This window comes from Emydura macquarii, unplaced genomic scaffold (genome assembly GCF_026122565.2).
Source record: "Emydura macquarii macquarii isolate MOO-44397 ecotype Brisbane River unplaced genomic scaffold, CSIRO-AGI_Emac_v2 contig_480, whole genome shotgun sequence".
NCBI lineage: Eukaryota > Metazoa > Chordata > Testudines > Chelidae > Emydura > Emydura macquarii.
In genome coordinates this window covers 3031291-3057501 of record NW_027130617.1, presented here as the reverse complement: position 1 = coordinate 3057501, position 26211 = coordinate 3031291, and the positions used below count along the sequence as shown (strand labels likewise).

At 40.3% G+C, this 26211-nt stretch overlaps 1 protein-coding gene across 4 annotated transcripts in view; it reads left to right on the top strand.

Moving 5' to 3' along the window:
- NTNG1 (netrin G1) overlaps positions 1-26211 on the top strand; it is a 192725-nt gene that overhangs the window by 98219 nt on the left and 68295 nt on the right. For all 4 annotated transcript variants that reach the window (XR_010918056.1, XM_067538345.1, XM_067538344.1 and 1 more), the window contains exons 3-4: positions 12995-13167; positions 24430-24456. Coding sequence is in view for 3 of the 4 variants with exons in the window: in XM_067538345.1 (XP_067394446.1) it covers positions 12995-13167; positions 24430-24456 (200 nt within the window). In the remaining variant the exon portion in view is untranslated. The remainder of the gene's footprint in view (positions 1-12994; positions 13168-24429; positions 24457-26211) is intronic.

Below are 26211 nucleotides of genomic sequence, written 5' to 3'. Positions count from 1 at the left end.
ATCAACACCATAGAGAGGTATTTGTATTTAAATTCAGCATTGTACAGCCATGTTATTGGGCTGGTTGGGTCTGAATCAGGTGCAGCTCAGTCTCCAGTAAGTTTTATTTCAGAATCACCTTTTTAGCCATCGGAGGCCCAGGAATAGTTTTATTCATGAAGTAAAGTGGGTCATGCTTGCCCTTTTGGATTTTATTTGTAAAATTTTAAGTTCTCCAAACTAGTTAAAAGTAGGCAACCAAAAAAGGAAATCAGGTATGCACCCTTTGCCTGATTTATACTGTTCCCTTCTCGATATAGAGGAAGAATCGGGGGGGGGGGAAAGCTATTTTCCCCAATTTTCCATACTGCCTGTGGGAATCTAATTCCATTTCCACCCAAATTTAGCAGTGAAAACTAAACAGTAAAGAATAAGGTTGAAGAGGCTTCTGTAAATCACTGGATTCTAAGGTACTAAGGTGCAGTAGGATTACTGAGCACAGGTTAAACTTCTTTTCCAGCCACAAAGCTACTTACAGATTTAAGAAGCTTAAAAAGCTGATCCAACATTAGTCCTTACTTTGTAAATGAAAGAATAATATATCTATCTATATAAAGTTATATTTATTATTAGTGAAACAATGTTTTTTATCTTTAGTCGTGGATGCAGACCTTTCTACACAAGAATTTCATTTGTGTAGAAGAGGGAGAGAAGAGGATTTTAATACCTTACGTGCATTCAGGCAAGGGGATGTCGGGTGCAGGGAAGTCCAGTGAAAAAATGAGGCACTAAAAATAAATACATAAATAGAGAGACACTTTTCCAAGTCTATAAAAATAGTCTGCGCTTATTACAGATCTTTAAATGTGACTATTTTTTAACAGTGGATTATATGACCACAAAGGCCAAATTCAGAACTACTGGAGACGTTTAATTAGCTTAATAGAAGCTGCACTTTCTTACATCAGGTCTGAATTTGCCCCTGAGACATTCCTATGACTATGAAAATAGAGAATAACCCAAATTGGCTTCTTAATTCCAGTGATTTGGAGTACAGTTGTTCACCAGACCTGTCCTTGTAGCAGATAACCAGTGTCATTTGCTGATTGCTAATTGTCCTTAGTTGTTTTGACTCTTTTAGCTCAGAACTTCCTCAGATTGATTGGTCCTGCAGTGAGCAGCTGCAATGTAGATTGCAAGAATTATCTTGTTACCTCTTTTATCTCTGTGTTCCCATTTTCTTACCCTATTCCTCTGCACTATAAACACAAGAAGCTATCTGTAAATTGATCAGAGTTGGTTTTATTTCTTCACAGTTGTGACAGAGTGCTTAGGGCTAGCTAGCACTTGAGCCAGTACTCTGGGCAGTTAGGTTCCCCTGGAGAAGGCCTAAGTGGACAGAGGAGTACCTGATTACCAAAACAGATTGGAGCTAGTGAGTCAATAAGCCAATTAGCTCATTAACAGGGAAGCTTTATAAAAAAAGAGTCTTCTGAGTAGAGGCTCCTTACTTTCCTTCCCCTTTTGGAGAAGGGGTTAGAAAGTTAAGATACAGTGTAAAGGTGTGGAGGCACTGCTATATATTAGTGGAGGAATTAAAACATTGTAAATAGACTACATAGTGGTGTTTATAAGCAAGGTCTCAGAACAGTCTGTAGGCATGGAAGAGGTGGGGATGTGACATTGCTGCCCCATCACAACTGTAATATGGTCTATCCTTGTTCTCATCCCTACAAAATCTTCTATTAATAGCACAGCTATGTAGACACTGAGTAAACTTTGAAAAATAGGATGAGGTCTGTTTTTTACATGACATGGAAAATCCTATGGTTTAAAGGATAATATTATTTAGTAGGCATGTGATGTTTCTGTGTATACATGAACCACTAAAAATGTTTTACTTGCTAGAGAGGTTTAAGGAGAAGAATAATTTTCTGGGTTTGTGTGGGTTGTATCTTGTGCATTTGACAGTGTTTCTCTCTATAGTCAGTTATTTTTAAGTGATGGTTACTGTGTGTATTCCACTGTGGGTACACCTGCTCTCCCTTCAGCTGAGACCAAAAGATTCCCACTAGGAGTGTCCTTTCATCCATGCGTGAATAAGGGTGATTGGTTCACAGCTATCAATTTCAAGAATGCCTATTCCACATAGACATCCATCCTGCACACAGAAGATTTCAGAGATTCACTGAAGGTCGGGACTACTACCGATACTCCCCTTCAGCATTTTGATTGCACCATGGTTTTTCATAAAGATGTTGTCAATTATGGCAGCCCACTTCCACTGCTAAGGTACATCAGTTTTCCCCTTCCTTAATGACTGGTTACTGAATGGGAAATCTCATCAGGAGGTGTGGACATCAACTCTATTACTGCTCAATCTTCTATGCTCATTAGGACTCTGCGTCAACACAAAAAAATCCATTTTAGTTCCCACACAGTCTGTAGAGCGTATCTGGGAACCCTGGACTCTATCAAGATCCAGACCTTCCGTCCTTAGGACAGGTTCCAATCTATGAAGAAGCTTGGATGTCAGTCCACTCAATAGCTGATCTTTCTGGGTGTACCTGTGTGACACCCTCTGCAAAACTTTGCCTTCGTTGACTATAAGCTTAGCTATGGAGGGTATCTTCGGCTGTCCAACATACTCGACAGTGTCTGTGGAGGAGGGAAATTTAGCACTTGTTAAATCAGCAATGAGAAGTGAGGCCAGCATTTGAAATAAAGCCTCGGCTCTGTGATAGTGTGGGCAGGAAAAATTGGAGAGCTGCTTGATATTATACTGTTGACGATGGTACTGTTGATACAGAGTTTACATGCCTAGTAGACAGTGTATGGGTAAACTAGTCTTGCTCCCCAAGGGAGTGCAAGCTTCCCTCTTCTGGTGGGAAAACAGGGAAGAGGGATGTGTGTTGGAGGTCCCCTTTGTCCCTTCACTACTCAAGAAGAGATTGATCACAGACACCTCCTCGCTAAGGTGGAATGCCCTTGAGCGTGTAGCAGAGGGAACATTAACTTCTCAAGAGTCCTGGATCTACCTAAAATTCCTGGAACTACAAGCAGTCCATAGGGCCCGCAAATGATTCCCACCATTCATTCGAATCCTGCATGCCCAAGTCACTTCAGACAACATGACAACAGTGTTCTATATAAAAAAAAAAAAAACAAGTGGGAGCAAGGTCCACCCCTCTTTGAATAGAAGCACTCAATCTTTGGATACAGCCATGCGTATGCAACTCTTCTGAAATCTGTTGATCCCAGGACAAAGGCAAGATCAGGCATCTCAATCTGGCATCACTCTGCCTAACAGCCTGGTATTTGGAAGGGTGATGAATCTAGAAAGGACATGTTCAGAAGCAGTTCAGTCCATCCTTAATAATAGTGTAAGAAAGAGTCCATAAGAGCGTGATACACAGTAAAGTGGAAAAGATTTTCTATTTGATGTCAATATTATTGGATAGCACCAGAGGATTCCAACATTCCTGTCATCATGGAATATCTCCTCTCCTTAAAGATTTCAGGTTTATCTTAGTTCCTATTAGGTGCACTTAATAGCTGTCGGCACTAGCCACCCTTCAGTTGACCACCATTCTTTCTTCACCCATCCTGAAACAGTCCATTTTCTAAAGAGTATCATTAGAATCTTTCCCCCAATATTGAAACTTACCCTGACTTGGTACCACAGTCTAGTCCTATCAGCGTTAATGAAGACTCTGCTTGCGCTTTAACCACTCATTCCTTAGCCAACCTATTGATGAAGGCTCCCTTTTTGGTAGCCAGCACATTAGCCAAAAGGGTAGGTGAGCTGGGAGCCCTTATAGCTGCTCTGCCTCACACAGTCATAAGCACAAAATCTTCTTGAGATTACACCCAAAATTCACCCACAATGTGATGTTGGAGTTCCATGTAAATCAGGCTAATCACTTAAACCTGTCACCTTCCCAAAACTACATGCCTAGTAAGAATAGGAGGCTTCATTCTCTGGATGTCTTTCAAGAATTGGCATTCTACCTACAAAGACTAATCCTTTAGGAAATCACTAGATTTATATGTATCCTTCACGGAGCATATGGGGGTGAAGCAATCTCATCCCAAAGACTGTCCAAATGGATTTCAGATTGCATCCTGCTCTGTTATGTGTTGATAGCGACTCCTCCTCCCGGGGGGGAGGGGCCATTTGACTAGAGCCCACCCTGTATCAATAGTCTCCCTTTAAGAGGTCTTTCTCCTGGAAATCTGTAAAGTTAGGGCTCTGTTCACACTTTCATAAGACATTATACCCTGGTCCAAGCTTCTATAGCTGATGCAGCCTTTGGCAGAGCAGTCCTCCATTCAGTGATACAGCAGTGGTCTTCACACCCTCCTCTTCAATAAATACTGCTTATGAATCACCCACAATGATACTATAGGGGCCATCACATAAAGAAGAGGATGTGTGGTGCCTATCTGTATTCCACTATCTGCCCTCCTTCTCCTCTGCTGCAGAGCTTTATTCTAGGTTAATTTGGAGCAGAAAGATACTGGAGAGGTGATTGGTCCAAAGGTTCTCCTTTATGTCCTAGCTCGTAGGAGGCACAGGCACAGACCAACAAACACTGCCAGCAAGAATCTTTCAGTCTCAGGTGCATGAAGTATATGCATACCTAGGATGGAATGCTGCAGATAGGGACCATGCATCTCAAAGAACTCTAATTACTGTAAGGTAAGTAACAGTTCTTTTCCATTGTTGTTAGAGTGAGTTTTCCACACAACAGAGGAGGGGAAAATATAAAACAAAATTAAAAAAGAAAACAGAAGTTGTAAAATACAGAAAATAGCAAGGAGATCAGGGGCAGGTGTTTATCTGAAACTCCTTTGAGCTTTTTTAAAAAAAATATTGACTGTTCCTTTAAATTGATGGCCCATCTTCACTCCATTTTCAGCCATAACAAGGGGAAACTTGTTATATCATCATTACAATGTGGACTTTACAGCCTTATTGTCTACATTAGAGAATTTTGTACAGACATAAAAAGCCCAGTGTTGTTAACATTGATGAAGTTGCCCCATTGTTTGCAACCTTGGGAGCATGCACAGAAATGGCTCTCAGATTCTGGCAGCCATCTTCAGCATGGTATCAGTTCACTCTTTTCAGAGCAAATGTAACCAACAAGGGCCTGCAAATGGCTGCTGAAGCTGGAGAGTTGCTGCTACAACCAGTCTTCGTGGTGAAAATCCCCTAATGTAAACAATGCCTCCAAGACTTTAGCATAGTAGAATAAATATTCTGTCTACACTACATAAAGGAATTGTGTGGAAACTGGGTTAAGAAGTGTCCTGTCATGACTGGCATTATAGCATCAAAGGGCGCTATACAGACTCCTGTACAAGTTCGAAGCTGGCTGACAGAATACATGGGGTGAAGAACTAGATGAGGCAGACCCATTTGATGCATGCTTCATTTTGCATAACAAGTTGTTTTTAAGTTGATTTGTTAAACTTTGGCAATGACATAGAAGGATCCAAAAATGTGTTTAAGTGAGGAACATATGGCTTGTCATTAAAAATGTATCAAAGAGTTCCTCTCTCACTTTCTCTCTCTCTTGTCGACATGAATGATCCCCTCATGTGACCTCCAGACTGCTAGTTGGCACTTACATGCAAGTGAATCAGCAGGCTGTTAGCAATTGCCTCAGTGATATTTACAGCATTCTAATGTTAGTTGTCTGTATGTAAATAGAATTTGTGAGGTACTCAGGATGCCACGGCTTCTTTCTCCCACTAAAGCAGAGATATTCCTTGAACACACCAGAATGCTTCCTACACCTTATATAACTGCCAAAAATATCATTTCTTTGAAATTGCTTTATGACAAAATAATGAGTCTGTCAAAGATGGGTGGTCAGAAAAACAAATTTGTTCTCCTACACAATTAGAGTGGAGTTTATAATGTTGGACAGCGATATCAATCTCTGGCTATTCAGAATCAAATTTGCACATTGGAGAGAATTGTGTTCTTGTGTATGCTCTAAACAGGACATTTAGTCAGTAAACACTCTCACAGGTTGGACTGGAAAGATGAAAATCAGCTGAGCTGTAGAAACATCAGGAGGATGTAAGTTTCCAAATATAGAAAAATGTTGTGGAGAGTTGGTATTCACTTTCACCAGCTCAGCTCTGACAAGGTGGCTGCCATAATGATCGATAAAGAGAGAGCTTGGAAAACTGTGCTTTAGTCATCAGATTTAACAGACAGATGAAACCACTCCCTTTGGGCAGACAGCTAGTGTGCGGCCTCTCTCTCACCCTTTTTCTTCTAATTGCTTCTGGAGAAGTCAATAGCTTATTGCAGGGGTGTGAGGATGTGGCAAAGCAGTAAACCTTGGCATAACCTCCTATTTTAAATATATACAGTGTGACACTTATGTTTTTGCCTTTAACATCTGCTTTACTCATATATGGCGGTGTGCAGTGGGCTTTGCCAGTGTACTGACAAGGCTACTGGGTATATTCTCGTCCATTTGCAGCATCTTACCTACATTCTGACAACTCCTCTGTTCGCCCTGCCCCTTCCCTCAACACACCCAAACACATTGTTGCATGGTGTGCCAGAGCTGCATTTCTGTATATAAAAAAGTTATATGTATATACAAAAGTTTGTGAAGCACTTTGGATTTCTTTGGTTTTAAAAAATCTCTATACATGTGAAATTTTTTTATAATCATTTAGCACTTGCTTAGAAACAGGATGGAAAAGACTTTGCAGTTTCTCTTACAAGTCTTCACATATTCTATCAATTGTATCTGTACAAATAATCATGAAGAAAGTAGGTTTGAGAAACATTTTAACCCTCCCTTCTCTCTCTCCAGCACTTCAGTCTTTTCTGTTGCTCTTCTGTGAATTCTCTCCACTTTGTCAATGCATGCATTATGAAATGCCAAGAACTAACTGCAGTACTCCAAGTGCAGTCTCACTAAAGCAATATAGAAAGGAGTATAGCCCCCTGCTCCAGAATGTGATGTTTCTCTGTACAGAGCACACAACTTCATTGACTTTTTTTTGCAGACATAATATATCTGCCTCTCACCTCCCGGGGGTCAGGTCGTTCTTACCCCGCCACAACTGGTCACTGCACCCGGAGGTGGTGACTTCAGTCTTCTGGAAGTGGGGGGTTCCCCAACTGGACCTGTTTGCGTTGTCCTGGAACAGGAAATGCCTGAGGTTCTGCTTGCTCCGGGGTCGCGAACCGGCCTCTCTCTCCGACGCGTTCCTGCCAGACTGGAAGGGGACCCTTACGTATGCGTTTCCTCCCATTCCTCTGCTGCCCAAAGTCCTCTTGAAGATCAAGAGGGACAGAGCAGACATCATACTGATTGCGCCAGCTTGGCCGAGGCAGCACTGGTACAGCATGCTGCTCGATCTGTCCACCGACACGCCGATCCTGTTCCCGAGGCGCTACGATCTGCTCTCCCAGGACCAGGGTCGCCTGTTGCACCCAGACCTGGAATCCCTACACCTGACGGCATGGAGACTCTCTGGCTGACAGAAGGACAGAGAGCTTGCTCCATACAGGTCCAGCAGGTTCTGCTTGGTAGCAGGAAACCTTCCACTCAGGTGGTATACTGGGCCAAGTGGAAGCATTTTACCTGTTGGGCAGAGTCCCGGGATATCCCACTGACTTGTTCGCCCATACAGGCGATTTTGGAGTACCTGCTCCAGCTGAAGCTCCAGGGCCTGGCACTGGCCTCCTTCAGGGTACACCTGGTGGCCATCTCGGCCTTCCATCAGCCGATGGAAGGCAGATCCCTGTTCTCCCACCCTATGTCAGTTAGATTCCTCAAGAGTGTGGAGAGGCTGCATCCCCACGTCCGTGACCCGGTGCCTCCCTGGGTCTTGAACCTGGTCCTCACCGTGTTGACAGGACCCCCCTTCGAGCCCATGGCTACATGCCCGTTGCTCATCCTCTCTTGGAAGGTAGCCTTCCTGGTAGCCATTACATCGGCTAGGAAGGTCTCTGAGATTAGGGCCTTGACCTCGGAGCCCCCCTATACTGTCTTCTACAAAGACAAAGTGCAGCTGAGACCCCACCTGGCCTTTCTGCCTAAGATGGTGTCCCAGTTTCATTATAACCAAGATATCTTCCTTCCCGTGTTCTTTCCGAAACCACACGGGACGGACGAGGAGCGGAGATGGCACTCGCTGGATGTCAGACGAGTCCTGGCCTATTACATCAAATGGACCAAGCCGTTCCGGAAGTCAACACAGCTGTTCGTGGCAGTGGCGGACCGGATGAAAGGTCCTGTCTCCTGTCTCCACCCAGTGCATCTCCACATGGATCACCGCCTGTATTAAAACCTGCTACGAGCGGGCGAAGGTGCCGCTTCCAGGAGCTGTGACAGCGCACTCAACCAGGGCCCAGGCCTTATCCGCAGCCTTCCTGGAACGAGTGCCCCTGCAGGACATCTGCAGAGCAGCAACCTGGTCGTCGGTCCACACCTTCACATCCCACTACGCCATCGTGCAGCAGGCGAGAGAGGACGCGGGCGTCAGCAGAGCCGTGCTCTCGAGAGCAACTCACCGTTGACTCCTACCCGCCTTCAAGGTATGGCTAGCTAATCACCTATATTGGAATGGATATGAGCAATCACTCGAAGAGAAAAAACATGGTTACTTACCAGTAACTGTTGTTCTTCGAGATGTGTTGCTCATATCCATTCCACACCCACCCTCCGTCCCCATTGTCGGAGTCGGCAGAAAGAAGGGACTGAGGGATCTGCAGGGTCGGCGGCGCCCTATGTACCGAGGCATGAGCGCAGCACTCCAGGGGGCGCCTGAGCCGACCCTATGGGGAGTGCTAAGGGAAAAAAGTTCTGGGAATCTGTGCATGGGGCGCGCACACACCTGTATTGGAATGGATATGAGCAACACATCTCGAAGAACAACAGTTACTGGTAAGTAACCATGTTATACCTAATTTGTGATAATGTAGTCCAGTTTCAAACAGGACTACATTAACATGAATAATGTACCTTGTAATTCATGCTAGCAGGGTCTACACAGAGCAGTTACAGCACAACAGTTTAGCATTGCCTTCAGTTCACACTCCCATAGTTCACACTGTGAGGCTAAGTGGAAAAGCCTTTGATCTTTTGTTCCTAGTAGAGTTTTTCAGCTAGTTTTCCAATAACATGAAAGTATACAAGAAAGTATATTCTACAGTCCAAATATGCTATGTTTGCTGCATCCCCTTCATATTTATGGTATAATTTTGTCAGGAAAAGCAATACGTTTTTTCTGACAAGATTTTTCCTGTATAAACATATTGCTGCTTATTGCAGTCATGATTCCTTTATCCTCTAGATGAGTACTACAGTTGTTTCTGTATTTCACTTGGGCTATCCTCAGAGCATTAACTCATCCCAATTTTTATTTATTTATTTTTTGCCCTTCTCTTTTTCCTGCAAGCCTTAACTGTTTCTGAGTATTCATCTCTTTGACCTTTCCCTTTTATTATACCAGTTGTTTTGTTTTTTTTAACCTCTGATCTTTAAGTAATCTTTCATGAAGCCACTTCTTGTTCCTTACAGTCTTTTTCAAGGGAACTGTAGACAGTTATCTCTAAATAATTGAGGTTTTCAGGATTCCTCAGCATTACCTACGCTTTATGTTTAATTATCAATGGTAACTGAATCACAGGTCTTTGTCTGTCTCCGCTCTGCCCCCATATATTCACTCAGCCCCCTCAGAGCTCTTGAGACAATTTTCATTTTCAGTCGTTCAACATTCAGATTTGTTGCAGCTTCTGTAATTCAATTAGAATCACTCCACCTAGAATTTTACTATCGTTCTTCCTAGTTTCTACTATTCTCTCTTCCTTTTCCCCTAATCATTTTATGCTCATCTGATATTTTCTTTCATATATAGGTGCTACATTATTATATTGTTGTTTTGTGGGTGATTCTACCATGAAGGTTTCATGCACTGGCCAGATTCTCATCTGGTGGAAATCTACATAGTTCCATTGACAATTTACAGCAGTTTCGGATCTGGCACATATATGTATTATGGCAGAGTCAGTAATGTCACCTATAGTTAAGGATGCCCAACACTGTGTGGGGGTTAATAGGCGCTGGAGGCGTGTGCAAAAAGGAGGGGGCGGGCAGGAGTTGGAAGGTGTGTAGGGAATTAGTAGGGAATTGCAGGAAGAGTCAGGATAGTCTTATGTTTAGGGTAGTTGAATGCCACATTGGAGAACTGGATTCTATACTGGCCTCTGCCAAAGTTCCTGTGTCATGCTGGGCAGGTCACTAAAATGTTCAGAGTTGGTCCATACTTGTGTGTTCCTTATTGTCTGGGTGCCCAGTGTGAGATACCTAGGGCCAGATTTGCAGAAGGGCTGAGCACTCACAATGGTAACGAAAGTCAATTGGAGCTGTGCTATGAACATGGACATGCTCTAAAAATGCAAAGTATTCTGAAAAATCTGTTTATAGTAGGCTTAAATTGGGCACCCAACAGTTAGTGGACACTGCTGACAATTTTGGCCTTACTATTTGTGCTTCTGTTTCCCATCTGTAAAATGGGGATAATAATACCTTTTTTATCTCAGAGGAGTATCATGAAGGTAAATTCATTCATGTCTGTAAAGCATGAGGAAATTAGTAATTTTGTATTCAGTACAGGGTCTGGATGGTGTACATTAACTAAGGCCTAGGACCATACATTGAATGAGGTGGATAAAAATATTTAATACCTGCTCATTCACTGAATGAGGCAGGAATTTTGTGGAATAATAGTATGTAATTAAAGATTCTATCATAATGCATGTACACAAAGGGGCCAAATTAAGGTTACACAGACAACCTTAACTGGCATTTCCTAACTTTTGAGTGCTTGACTTTGCAACCTAAACATTTTTTTCATATAGATATTTTGGATGTAGTACATATATGAAGCACACCATCAAAGAAAGGTGCTAATGTTTTATGAAGAAGGAAGGATCTCTTAAGCACATTAGCACTACAAGTAATTCACTGCATGCAGTATGTATATACAGGACACAGCTCAAAATTAAATACTGTTTGCTTAAAAGTGTCACTTTTTTTTTCCCAGTCATGTTTAAAAAAAGATTTTTTTGCAAATTTTAATTAAAAAGGTGTTGATTATATTTCCAGCTAGAGTGCGCATTGTTTAAATAACAGCAATTCAGGGTGTCTCCTTTCTAACAGTGAATACAATGCATATAGCATCTTCTGTATTGCAAATTCTACTGGCTTTTCTCCAGCTGCCACTTAAGGCAAATGCAAGTTTGTTTTACCCTGGGGATATATGTGTGCGTGACCACGTGCTTCAGGTCACATTCCTTTTAAATGGAAGTCAGCTTGGCAGCTGTTAATTTATACTTGCTAAAAACTTTGGCCATTCCATGTGCTGCATTGCTCTAATGCACTATATGGAACAGGAAACAAATGCCCACATGAGAACCTTTGAAATCACTGGATTTATAATCATTAAGAAAACAAAGAACTAAATACTAGTTTCCTTTCCAAGGTCAGTGACAAGGAGGTTTTACTCATTTCTGACATCTACTGGAAAGAAATAACAATGCTATATGTAATGTCTCTAAGGGTATGTCTATACTGACGGCGGCAAAGTTGCCACCACCAGATCGATCTTTCTGGATTGATTGAGCGGTCAGTGTAGACCCGCTCAATCGATCAGGAAGTCGACTGAGTAAATCCACCCCCTCAAGTAGCGTAGCGCTGCGTCGACGGGCGCAGCGCAGTGAAGACACCACGCAGAAGGGAAGCACAGCAGTCGATGGGAGTTACGCAAGCTACTCTGCATAGTTTGCTTAACTCCCATCGACTGCCGCCGAATCTCCAGGTAGGTGTAGACCAGGGCTAAAACTAGCTTTTTCCATTCCTGAAAATACCCCAACTATTTTAAAAACAAAGTAGGTTCAGATTCTGATTTCTTTAGTGGTTTTGAAAAAAATTGCCGTTAGCTTATTTCCCATTTTGAAAAAAACGCTTCTGCCAAATTATTTTTTCTGACCTTCAGGTGCTATAATTCTGTCAAATTAAGGTGTCAAATTAATTGTCCTTTCTGAGCAATTGGGCAGTGCCTAGTACAACACAAAGTAATAAAATGCCTCTTCAGCAAGTTGGCTTCTGTAATTTTACATTCAAATATATGGTAGTAACATATTTTTGTGGATATTGCATATCCATTGGTGTCTACTACATATGACTATCTTATTCACAGCCAAAGAAACAGGACCTTAGCAAAAGTTTTCCAAACACATGTAATACATTACTTCCTGTTTTGTATAAACATTTTCTTTCGGCATAATTGGGCTTATTTCCTGGAGACCTTCTAATACTAGTTTATCACCCACTGAATTTGTGTTTCAGATCCTAGGCAAGGAATTCATACTAGCTATCTGAGAACATTTTTTCCATGTTTCTGATACTGATTGACCTTAAAAGCACCATTTTATTAGTTGTATGTATAAAATATGTCTAAAAAGTGTTTGTACTTATAACCATTCCTTATTAATAAAGAATGGATATTGTAGAGTACATTTAATAAAGAACCTGTGCCTGGGGCCCGACTCTGATCTCACTTTGGGCCAGAACCTGCAAAGATTGAAGCACATGACTAATTTTACCCACATGACTCGTCCCACTGATCTCTTTGGAGGATGATAGATCAGTGAAAATTAGAAATAACTCCAGTGATTTCAGTGGAGCCACACCAATGTAAAAATGGTATGAATAAGAAGAGATCAGCCCCTTGGAGTTTGGGTGAAGTTATTATTGTCAAAATGCTGCCATACAGCAGGATACCACAGTATCCATTTATGCATGAAACCGATGTAAGCTAGATATATTTCTTTGGAGACATATTCAAATAATAACAACACAAAGTTAGAGAGAAATATATTGGTTGCCATAAAAGGTATTTTACTAGACTCTTATTAGTCTGAAATCAAATGTCATCTTGACACAACATGCTACCTTTTCTCTGATAGGTGCAAGTGTAACCTTCATGCCACAGGCTGTAAAGAAGAAAACAAAAAATTGTTTTGTGAATGTGAGCACAACACTACAGGCCCAGACTGTGGGAAATGCAAGAAGAATTATCAGGGTCGACTTTGGAGTCCTGGCTCATATCTGCCTATTCCTAAGGGCACAGCAAATATATGTGAGTAGTTTTTTACAAGGCTCCATGCTTTATTATAATTCTGGTCCATATATTGATTGTGGGAGGAGAGGGGAAATAGTTCTAGTGAAAATTTGTCATTTATTTGTGATCCAAATGTGAAACAAATCTTATGTCTATAATTTGATGGAAAGATAAAAACATTTAATTGCAAATATGGGTTAAACTCTGCCCTCATATGCATATAAATAACTCAGCATGAAAACTATGTGTTTGCATTCCAGGGCAGGACTTGGCCCCCTACAATAAAATTAAATGCTAAAGGTTCTTCCCTGTACTACACTACAAATCTCTGATGCATGTTCTCCACTGTTTCCATGCATGGAATTTCCCTCACAGATCCACAGTGCAAATTAGAGAGAATTTTCCCCCAAACATATAGAAAATAATTGAAATGAGAGTTGGAGATTTTTTATTATTTTGTTGTTGTTTTATGAATGGGGAAGATGTTTCATAAAGAAATTTCTTCAAGAATTTTGATGCATACAAGGATACAATAAGACATGCATGCCATAGTGTGATGCAATGCAAAGGTCACAACTTTATTGAAAGCACTTAACCCGTGAGGAACCACTCACGAACTACCCAGCAGGACTGTCAGCAGATGTCAGCTGGAACCAATGTCCCCAGGTTCTGCAAACCTAGAAGGTATGAGGGCAGTAACACTTTCCACATCGGGTCTGCCCCAGGGATTCTGACTGGAAGCCAGAAACCCAGCCTTCTCCTCCTTCACATAGAAGCTAGGAGAGCTGAGATAACGGGAGCCACACATTGTGTGAGACATGGAAGCATACCTACTCATGGTGCATCATTGTGCTTTTGGCCCATGGCAGCCCATTTGATTTATAAGGATTTCACACTGGACGCACTTCCTGACCCAGAGATGAGGGGAAGGGCTGCGTGTTCCCATTGCCTCCAGACCCATCAAAAATGCATCCCCAGTAATGAGGTCAGAATTGTTTAAGGTTAAACTTCAGATCAATATCTTTGTGAACTTCGTGGGTGCAATAAGAAGTTTTAAGCGTTGTGAAGGAAAATTTCAGATGTTGAGCTATATTCTCTGCTTGTGATCCAGATTCACCTATATACATGCAACTTCTTTGATTTCTGTGGGGTTGCCAGGATGTATACAGTGAAAGCAGAATGTGACCAGGCGTAGCTGTATATTTCTAATTAATTCTTAGCTCTACATCGGCTTAATTGCCAGTGTAAGATGCTTAATCACCATTATGATACAACGTTATAGGCCATCTACTCCCCCTATTTGCTTGATGTTATTGAGAGCCACATGTACAGATTGCAGACAGGATATGTCCCCAGGGGTGCAATGCTGAGAAAAGGGGCATGAAAGCAAATATACACGCATCTATTCAAGAAATATACAATAATTCAGATTCCTCTAATTCAAGTTATGCACCTAAATCCATGTGAGGAAAAGAAATAAACAGACTAAATCATCAAACCTTTTGGACCTTACTTGCTGCTTTAGAATTTTGTCCCGATTAAAAGCAAAAAGCTTGTTTTAGAATATAACCATTCACTGAAAAATTATTTAGAAGAAACAGGGGTTATATTCTGCAGTTGAATGAAAAGTTTAAAAGCCAGCAGCAATGTGCGGTGCTTAGAATGTTATCTAACACTTCAAAGCAGCAGTTGGGAGGAATCAAAACTCAAAAATGAATATCATAGGAAGTAGGTAGGACCTTTATCAAGTTAAATGTGAGTAATAAACCAAGTAACAAACCATGAAGTATGGGGGCATGAAATTATGATAAAATCCTTACCAGGCAGAAAAATGAACCTTCAAATAAAGAGAGGGAAAACACTTTGTAAGAGTATTCACTTTTTTCCATGTTATAGAAAAAGTGACAGGCTAATTCATAGAATTAATACTTTTAAACCTGTGTTCAGCAAAAACGTTGAGAGCCAATCATTGTTCCCTCTACCCCCATATTTGCCGTGTCGTTTACGTAATCGTACATCAGCTGAGCATGTGCCAGCAAAACAGTGACATTGGCACTTGGTGTACATGACTGACTAAAGCTGGTTTGATGGAAACTTTGATGGAATTCCATCAGAATATATGGTTACATCAAAATCTAAATATTTCTTGAAATTGGGTCAATTTCACCAGAATTTTGTTTGGAAAAAATGGCCAAAAAAATTCCAACAGTGTCAAAGCATCCTGTGTTGATGTTTTCAGAACTAAACATTTGCATTTTTTGTTTTGAATTTTTTTTTTCATTTTTCATTATTATATAATGCAAAATAAGAGAGAAAATTAAAATGAAATGTTTCAAAGGGCTGGAAATGAAAAAAAAAATAGAATTTTCCTTTGAAGTAAATTTCAGTGTCTTCACTCCAACCTGGAACAAAGCCAAAGTTGAAAATCTCTAAATCCTTCGTAAAACAAAAATCTTCTGTCCTCTACTTAGCTCTACTTCTGAAACCATCACAGCCAATCAGACTTTAGCAGACATTTTCAAGGTTTAGATCATGAAACTTAATAGATCAGTCTACAACTGGCCATGGTCTGAACTTCGGTATAATCCTGTTTTCTACGTTCTTATTATCAATTGTTTTTTTTTATGACTGCAAAATATTTCCCCTCTTTGCTTTGTGCCTTGTGAAAGGGCATTGAACAGTCCATCACGTACTGAAATGACTGATAAGCAGCAGCTAGCTACAGAGTTAACATTTCTTTTATATTTTGAGTTCCATCATTGTTGATTCTTTTGTGAGTAAATGTGTCTCCTGATGCCACATGCCACGGACAGTTTGTTATGTAACATGTTTTGACACTCCAAATGATCTTACTGGATTTCCCATGTGCCTGCTACAGAATAGCTTTTTCTATTCAGCAGCCACAAATGTTTGACAGGCCCTGGCCTTTTCTTTCTCCCATAGTTTAGGTTTTCTTTGATATTTTGCTCAGTTGAACAGTGGTATCTAAGACTATTTTGGGCTTCCTTCCACCAAAACTTATCCCATCAGCTAATAATCTGCACCAAAACATCCGGACACTTCAGAATGACACATCTCCCAGCTTCTGCTAGTTCTTCTCCCAGGTCATAGTGTGACATGAAATGAGGGGTTGATCAGGACAAACATGGACCTGGCGCCAGCCGTAAGCAACTTACTAAATTACATCTGCATTGGGACTCTTTCTGACAGTGGGGCCTGGATCTCAGCAATACTGCCTTAATCCTACTCTGCAAATATGAGGCAATGTGGCACAGCCGTCACCGAGAGGGATTTTGGCAGAAGATATGAGATTTGAGATATTATGCTGATTTCTCTTCCAAACGCCTCTGTTTGGCACCCATTCGTATTAAAATATGATGATATAGTGCCCTCTTAAAAGATTTATATGAGGGAAGGTTGCCAAGAGTGTGAATATTAGCAAGATTCTTTGTCATATCCCTAAATAGCCACCCATCTTGCTCATGCATGCCTGCAGTTTGAGAGCCACCCCATCCCTGTTCTTTGTCAATGTTAAAGTAGCTTCACTGAAGCAATCTCACAGCTGGGGTGGAGACAATGCCTGGAGTTAGAATCTGAGGATCCTGTTGGCTCAAGCGGAAGTAGCTTTCTAAAAAGAGAGCCTAGTCCATCTGTAGGTTGAAATAAGCCTTTATGGTATGATACTGATAAGAAGGATAGGAGCGCTACTGCTTGAGGAGCAGTGTTGTACCATGATGATGATGATGATAGATTTGTGGTAGGTAGAAAAGATGAGGTAAGTGGAATAAAATGTTATAAAGTAGCAATGCTTCTTGTTATGTACAACTTACTGAGCTTCGCTAGCTCATGAGGACTTAGAGCAGGTAGTAAGCAGCAGACAGAACCTGAGAGACCTGATGATGAGAAAAGAAAATAAATTGCAGTGTATTTGAGCTGGAGCATTCAGGGAGAGAGAAGTGTCAGGATAACCTTCTGCCTTCCCTCCTAGTAAACATCACCTTTAATGGTTAATTAAATGTTCCAACAATTCATTGTAAGTAACATTTGCTATATTTTTAAGAAGTGTGGCTTATAAAATTATTCTAATGCTCAGTATCTTCTCCAGTAACCCTTTACAGTTGTTTTTGATGGTGATAGTGACACCTACTGGTGGGAGATGGAATTTTTCAATCTCCGTGACTGACTTGAAACAAATCTATTTCCATAGGGTAAAATGAACTGCAGCAATGAAACAACTTTGCTACAGTCACTAAACTCTAAAATAAGAAAGCAAGGTGACTGTTGCAGAAATTATTAACTGTCCTAGAACCGGTTGTGTTTTCCTTGTGGCTCCCAAAAGTTCTTCATATTTTGTGCTTTCTTGAAAATAAAGTATGCCCAGGTATGCAATCCCTACACACCCAAAACTCCCATTAACCTCAGTAGGAACTTTATACATATAGGGACTGAAAGACTGAGACTGAGACACTGAACCACCAAGAGAAAAGGGCCTATGTATTATAACATATTACCTAATCAAAATATTGATCAAATATTTTCTCATGCCTGATGAAAGAGAGCCACATTTGTAGCGATATTACTTGGTGGAGCATGTACACAGAATAAGTGACCATCCTCACATACATGGGTCTCTTGCAATGAATTAAAATATTGTTAATCTTTCTAAAGCAAACAACTGCAGTATTTACAGTAGCAGGAGTTCTAGAGCTGTTACAGGGAAACACATAGGCCATGGATCCTGAGAATCTTGTGTTTTGCTGTGTGTAGTTCTCTGGCTCAACAGAAGTTTGAAAACACATGATCATAACAAATCAGTCCCCTTGGAGAATTACAAGAGACTAGTCTCTTACAGCATCTCAGAATTTTCAATCACTGGGAAATTTGGAGCTTCAAAATTGATGCTGAAGTTATGATGCTGTAAACATACCTCAGCAGGGATTTGCAAAAAGAAACAAAGATTCATTGCTAGGTCATGCTGCAGTACAGCTATTCTTGCAAAACATCAGATGTGGAATTTAACAGCCCTGAACTGACACCTTGGTACAGGGTCCAAATTTAGTTCACTTTTCAGAATTAAAACATGCAGTGTGGAATGCATCCTTTTCAAGAAAGATTCTGATATAGTTATTAATCAGCAATTAATATCAGTCCATCTTTGAAGTCAGTTGTTTATTGGCGGATATATACCTTATACCAACAACAATCTGCAAAAGGATTCTAAAACTCGTTTTCTCTCTGAGCATCTGATTTTATTAAATATTGTCAAGTTTTTCTCTACTGCCTATCTTAGGTATCATTTTTCTTCTATAAGCAGTAGAGGAAAACTTGATTTTTTCATAAAATCAGATGAATGATAGTTGGAGAAATCCAAGTTATGAGCCTTTTAAAAGGAAAAATCCAGATTTTTTTCTATCAAACATTGTGGGTATATGTACATATATTTACAGTGAATTGCTTATAACACATACACACATGTCAAATCTAAAAATATATATATTACTAGAGAGCTATCTATGAAAGATTTGCCATTTCTGTGGCAGTACGTGGTTCTGAGCTTACTTATGGAGGTTTCTATTTTCCCTGTGATCAGATTAACTGTGACAAAGAGAATCTCTTTCCCATTGATTTCAGAGGGAAATGCATTCAGATAGCAACATTGTATTTAGTTAAGTTTAAACATGTATTTTAAAGCTGTGTGTATGAAAATGTAGTTTACTGTAAATGAATTTGGTTTTGTTATTTTTAATAATTAGATGAGGTGTGGGAGTTCTATATCAAGATAGATAATGGGTCTGATTCTTCATCACTACGACCTGTTTGCACCACTCCACTAGTGTAAAGGGGCAATAATCCCAATGAATCAGACAAACTGAAAATTCTCCCTGTAACATAGCAGCTCTAGGCCTTTGCATGCCCGGCCATGGAGTGTGGTTTGTCTCTACACTCCAACTATTTCTGGATGCCAGAATGTTCTGTTAGTCCCACCGGGTGCATAGTAGAGCAGCCATAAGGTGCAAACCCCCGTACATGACTCCAGAATCAATGAAAAAGAAAGGTACCTTAAACTTTCCTTTTTTCTCATCACCTTAAGTGCTCGCACCAAGCACAGCTCAACCCAACAAGAGAATCAATCCCAAGATGTGCCTCCAGAACTCCTGAGAATTGGTATTATTAAAAAGCAGCAATTCTCAAACTTCATTGCCAGCAACTACCTTCTGAAAACAAAAATTACTACAGGACCCCAATGCTCTGTATTACTCTAAAATAGTTTATATTTTAAATAAAAAATATATTAGAAGGCCATAGCTACAAAAAGAAGCCATTAAATATTTAAATTCACAACACAAATCGCAAGACAATTTTTATATCCAGCAGTAAAAAATAAATCTGTACCTAGTGGGAGAGGTGAGCTTGTACTGATGAACATAAATCATGAAAGTAGGGCCTCTGTGTGGCTGAGGTAAAGACTGAGGTCATCCTCAACAGTGAGACGGGCCCTGTATTTGTTTTTCAGTCAAGTCAGAGCTAAAAAGCTGACTTCACACAGGTAGGTGGATGAAAATGGCATGACTGTTTTCAGTGCTGCAGATTACAGCTCTGTATATTCTTCTTGAACAGAAATCCAGAAGTTAGCAAGAGGTGGTTGAGAAAAACTTAGCATCAATGTCTCATCACAGGAAAGGTCCATTAACGTTTCTTTCACTGTAAGTGATATAACAGCACTTACCGTCGCTTCTGCATTAAAGGGATTTCTAATCGACGCCTCTGTTTTCTAATCCTTTTCAGGGAAGTACTCCTGAAACTGCAGTTTAAGGCTTTCCAGGTGGCTGCTGATAATAGATTGCAAGTCATACTTTGGCAAGGCATTTTCATCCAAAAAGTCAAAAAACCAAAAACTTGCCTTCAAAACTGCCAATATCCCACATGAGCATACCACAAGGAAAATTTCTTGCTACAACTTTTGATTTTGTCAGTAAGAGAAGTGAGGTATTTAACACATTTAGGCATTCAAAATATCTACCAGGTAAGCTAGCAAAGCAAGCAACTTGGTATCTGCAACTTTTCAGCCAGCAGGGAATCTTTCTGAAAGAAAAATTCTCACTTCCTCTCTGAGCTCAAATAAATGATTGAGAACCTTTTCTTGAGACAGCCACTGAACTTCTGTGTGGTAAAGTAACTGATGGTGCTCAGCTCTCATCTCATCACACAAAACCTCGAAACAGACGTACACTTTTTGAGCTACTCTTGATTAAGTTGACTCTGGAAACAGCTTCATCAAGAACTTTTTTTTAGAACAGGTGGCTTTTTTTAAGAAACGAGGGCTTGCCTGTGTATAATGCAATGAGTCCAAACTGCTTGCAATGCAACAGCCTGCGCTTGGGTGACTGGCCCCACTGTTTATTCCAGTTATTGCATAAGCACTGTAACTGCAAATTCCTAACTGTGCTGCCATTCCAAGCCAGAATCAGAGACAAAAGCATCCAAGAGTGCGAAGAGCTGTTCCACGGTAGCATGCTGTAGTAATGGCCGACAGAAAAATTCCTCTTTGAGTTCTTTGTCAGTCTCAAATTTTACATATGTCAGCATCTGAGCAGGACCCGACACATCTGTCATTTCATCAAATTGAATGGAGGAAAAAAAACAAACTTTACTTGATTTTGGTGATCATTTGTTCAGTCATGTCATTTGCCATACTGTGAATAAACCAGGCATTAGTGTCATTAGACAGGGGAATTAAATCAAGTTGAGCCACTGCACCTGGTTCCAACATAATCAAAACTATTTCCTTGGCACATGGCAGAAAAGAAGTTTCTCTAATAGTGTGTGGTTTCCCAGTTTTAGCTATCTAGTGTGATACAGCGAAAGATGCCTCAAGAGCTTTCTTATTTGCTATTGCTGCCGTTTTCAGTACTGCTTTCTGGCTCTGTTGTTCTCTCAACTTTTGCTGAAAAAAATCAAGCAGTTTTGTTTGAATAGAACTGTGCCGTGTCTACAAGTGCCAGCGACGACCCATGCCTGCTGATAGTGGGGAGTGGGGGAGCAGAGTGAGGGCAGCAGCTCCAGCAGATGTTACTGAGCATGGTCTGTCCATGTGAACATGCTCAGTACAAGTCAAGCACCAACTCTGAGGGGGGACACATGACCCCACGTGCCCCCATGCATCGCCTCCGGCAAGTGCCACAACATTTTACATGGTTTTAAGTTCTCCTTTGCCACAACTTCACCACACAGCATACACTGGCCTCAAAACCAGCCCATGTAAATCCATATTCCAAATATTTCAGATTGTATTTGCAGTTTCTTGGTTTTTTTTACTACGGCTTGGATCCTAATTGTGAGCCCTTCTTTTGCTGCAAGTGGCAGTCCACTCCCCTTTCCTCCAGAGAACAGACTACTATTTCTACAGCAACGTTTCAGACTGGCTTCAACCACACTACTTGCTGATTCCTTGCTCGGTTAACCACACAGGTGCTGAGTAGAGGAAGTGCTTGAATAGACAGAAGTGCCTGAATAGAGGAGATGGTGCATCGTGCTGGGGCTAGGTGGTGGGAAGCAGGACACCCATGCCACGGGGGGAGCAAAGCTAAATTGCTCTGTCTTGAAGTCCTGCCATGCTTGGGCTCTTGCTGTCAGCCCCATGCATAGCAGGGCTCTTGCTGTTAGCGTGGGGCTGACAGCCCAAGCCCTGCGTGTGCAGAGCTCAAATTTGTGGTTTGAAACTTGGGGGGCAGGTGCCCCCCCCCACCCTGCCTAAATGGCGCCCCTGCAGCTTCAGCCTGAGCCCCACAGCTGCCGGGATGAGGCTGGGGCTTTCTTCCCTGGGTCCCAGCCCATCTAATGCCGGCCCTGGTGACCCCATTAAAATGGGGTCGCAATCCACCCTTTGAGAACTGCTGCTATAACATTTTTCCCTGTTATGTGCACACTTCATTTTTTTGTCTCCTTCTAGGGCTAACGATATTTTAGGAGAGAGAAAGGAGTTCACTGCCACTCAGAGCTTCTTTTTTCTTATTGAGAAATCTGTATGGAAATAGCAAAAGAAGCTTCTCAAATAGGGACGGTGAAAACAAGCTAACAAGATTAATGCGAAGTCCTTCAAGCAGTTACCTTGTTTTCATTACTCCTCCTTGCTTAGGAAATGTTCGTCATTATTTTTCATTGAGACTTTTGAGATACAGTAAAGGAAGAGGAGCACAAATTAGTGAGAAAACCTCTCCCTACCCTGAAATTTGCCCTGGAGAGGAAGAGAAGGTGTGGGTATGAGAAGGTGAGAGTTTGTGTGTGTATTTTTGTTTGTGTGGATACACACAAAGGGGAATATAAATACCATTTCACAGGGGAGTTGTGAGAATATTACCTGTTTTTATCTGTACAAATCCCATCTGTGTATAAAGAAAATAAAACATGTTAATTTAAAACATGATTAAACTGGCACACAAATGCAAATATATGTTACTGAAGCTCATCTAAAAATAGTGTTCAAAGTTGTGTTCCTTTTCTATTTAAAACAATGGGAAAGAGATTCTATCATTGTTAATCTGTTTCCAAGAAAAGATGACAGCAGTGGAATGACTTTTTTTATTTCTGTACATACAATTTTAATTTTCTCTATAAAAAGAGCCAGTATTGTAGTCCATAATACTAATTACATGATTCTGAAATTTTGAAACGTTGTTGGAGTTCCCTTTAACCATCAGTTTATTCGCTGGAGTAAAATGCATTGATTTATAAGTGTTTGCATATGGAGCCCAGTCCTGAAAAGTGCCAAGTGCCTTCTGTAAGGTGATACCCAGCACCCTGCAGAATTGAGCACATAGGTTTCTAGACAGGATATAAACTTTTGGGACACAATTCTCACAAGTGCCTAATAAGCACTATCTGTAATTGAGGTGGGAAGTCACAAAAGAGTCATTTATGATTCCCTGACCCTGGAGCTAGTTCTACATGGCCCCACCCATGACAAAATTTAGAGATGCCTTAATATATACACACTCTTTCTCCCAGCCATGCTCCTAAACCAGACTGCAGTAGGGAATGTATTCAACGATGTATGCTAAATTCCCAGTGGTGCTCCTACACTGGCAAAATCCTCAGCGGACTTGAGAAGCATGAGGCTCTACTGGTGCAAAGAATCTGGCACCAGAGCCAAGGATATAGCCATAATGCACAGTAGGTTGCTACCTAAAATATAATAATGAAAATAATTCTAACAATATAAGCCTGATTCTGCAACCCTACTCTATAATGATCACTGCATACTCCTGTGAGTTATTCTATTGACTTCAGCATGAGTAAAGGTTGCAGAATCCGACCCATAGTTTCTCTGTATTAAGAAGAGTTTCAGGAAGGAATTTGAAAGGATAGTAGATGCTAATGGAGAAATAGATTTCTACAATATAATACCATGCCATCAAAAGTCAATAACACTTATGAAAGGCAAAAGTATTTAACGGAGATGATGCAGTATCAAGGGTTTGAATACTGATCTACAGTTTGTGGCTTTAACCTTGGGGCCTCTAAATAGTCTTATAGGCATGGTTCACTTTATCTAAAGAGAACTACATTGCAAGGAATATTGCACATCCACATTTTCTACAAAGTCCAGTCACACTGTAAAGTGGTTCTCACACATTAATTCAACTTGAGAATTGAAGTGAGAGCAGAAAAATCAATAAGGGGGCATGATCAATATGAGTGACCTAATGTGTTGTATTATTTTGCTCAATTAAATTTCTATTACATAACTTAGTCCAGACAACTGACAGGTAAAAGAGGAACAAAAAATGATAGCTATATATAAAGTTAATCTAATAAAGAACCAAATGATTTTCAGCAGCTGACTAAAGCAGCTAATAATGCATCTCTCCCTGTATTAAAATAGTTTCCTAGATATACCCAATACATCATGGCCTGTATTTATTGTCCAGAACAGAAACCTAATAGCTGTGTAGTATGAGTAGAAACCGTTCTGAACAACTGCATGAAGTTAGGAAAGAAGAAAAAAGGGGCTTTACATCTCAAGAATGCTCTAGGTGTCATTTTTGAACACAGCAAATACCTTCCAAAATTCCCTGCAGTCTCATACTAAAGAACCCAAAGCCTCTGGAAATGGAAGGTCTGGATGATATATGGGCAAATGCTTGGTTCTAGCTATTAATTAATTAATACAGTATTATGAGAAAATTATGAGTATGAGAAAATATTTGATACAGTGCTACAGCCTTTTAGCCATTTCTTGTAAAACACTAACTACGCCCTTTCTGCTCTCTTTTTCTACAGGTATTCCCAGTATTTCCAGTATTGGTAGTAAGTAATAACAAGCAAATCCAAAATAGCTTTGCTATGTTGTTCAGCTTCTTAGTTCTATTTTTCCAACATCCATTTCTGTTGTAGATAATGTTTCACTGAAATGTGCTTTACTGTAAGGAGACTATATTATTGACTTTGCCATGCTGCATTTACATGTAACCACGTTATGTGATCAGAGAGAATAGGATATGTAGCTCATGACAGTACATCAGCCAGCAAATACAGCTTCTTGATCAGCAAGTAAAAGTGTTAGCATTACAAATTGGAGAATCAGGATGGCATTTGGCAGGAGAATATTATCAAATACATTTTCCAAAACACCAAACTTTATTAATACCCAAGAAGTGTAGAGCCCTTAAAGATGTATATATGAATAGATAAATAAAAGGAGGGAAATGGAAGAATGCACTAAAACATATTGCTTTTTTGTTTTTTAATCTAGTGAATGTAGTGTATGAATCAGTCTTTCAATGGATTTATATATTCCAAAGCCAGAAAGGGACAATTGTGATCATTTAATCTGACCTCCTGTATAACATAAGCCACAGAACTAAACTAGAGACTCTCTTTTAATTGACATCAGTGGACTCTAGTGCAGGCCTTTATCGAACAAAATAAACAGAAAGAAATATGTTCTTTGTTGAGATTCATTGTACCGTATAAAATTAAAACATTTAAAATCGCTAATAATTGCCCTTCTTTTAAAAATCAGCTATTATAAATAAAAGAACAATGCAGAAAAATAAGAACATGGTCTCTGAGCCAAATCATCCTACAGTTATGAAGCGGGCACTGTTCTAGATTGATAGCTAATTAGAAATAAAGCATCAGAGCAGAAAAGGTATCATGCAGTAGCTGAGTGAAAGAATGTTCCTGCACAGCCTATGCTTTGCATAGGCTTTAGGCACAGGTTTTGTGCTACATAGGTCTATCACAATTTAAGCAGTGTCAAAAGAAGAATTGCAATACCTGAAATCCAGCTGAAAAGCAATACTCTAATAATTTGGTTAAAGCAGTGCCTTGCTTCTTATAAATGCATGGTCAGGTCTTTCAATTTATAAATCAGTTCAGTTTACTTAAGCTCATGAATAGGCTTAGGCACTGATTTGTAAGCACTAGACAGCATGTTAAATGCTATTGAAGTAGCCTCTTTGTAAATGGCAGTAGTGTTTCGTGTCCATTTAGATACCAGCTTAATCCTATGGCATTCTGACTGCAACCTTAAATACAAAACAATGAACAAATACAAATAAATACAAATGCAAAACAGCGTCAACAATAACAACTTGCCAGTGAAATTCTTCAGTTTTAATAGTCTAATTTTTCTGCTTTAGTGTCTCCCTTGACATTTGCCTCACTGCAAAAGCACAGTGACGTGCTACTGTCACAACCTTGACAAGTTCTTTTGCACATGTATTTTGTATTAAAAAAAGGAGCTAAATGAAAGGCAATACAGAGATATTATTACACTATTGTTATCCCACTATCATAAAGAACAGAAATGGATAAATGGCAAAATAGTTCTTTGGAGCTTGGTTGTGCTACGGTTTGTCAGTACTGTGTTGCATGGACTTTATCGTGATTTTCACTTTACACTCCATACAGCCTTCTTCACCACATTCACCATCTCTGAGCATCAGCAGATGTTGGCCTATGAATACTTAATAGGGAAACTCAAATATTTTTAATCAATGGTGACCTGAAAGGATGCACTGATGACCTCTTTGAATTCTGTGAACTTTTACAGTGAGG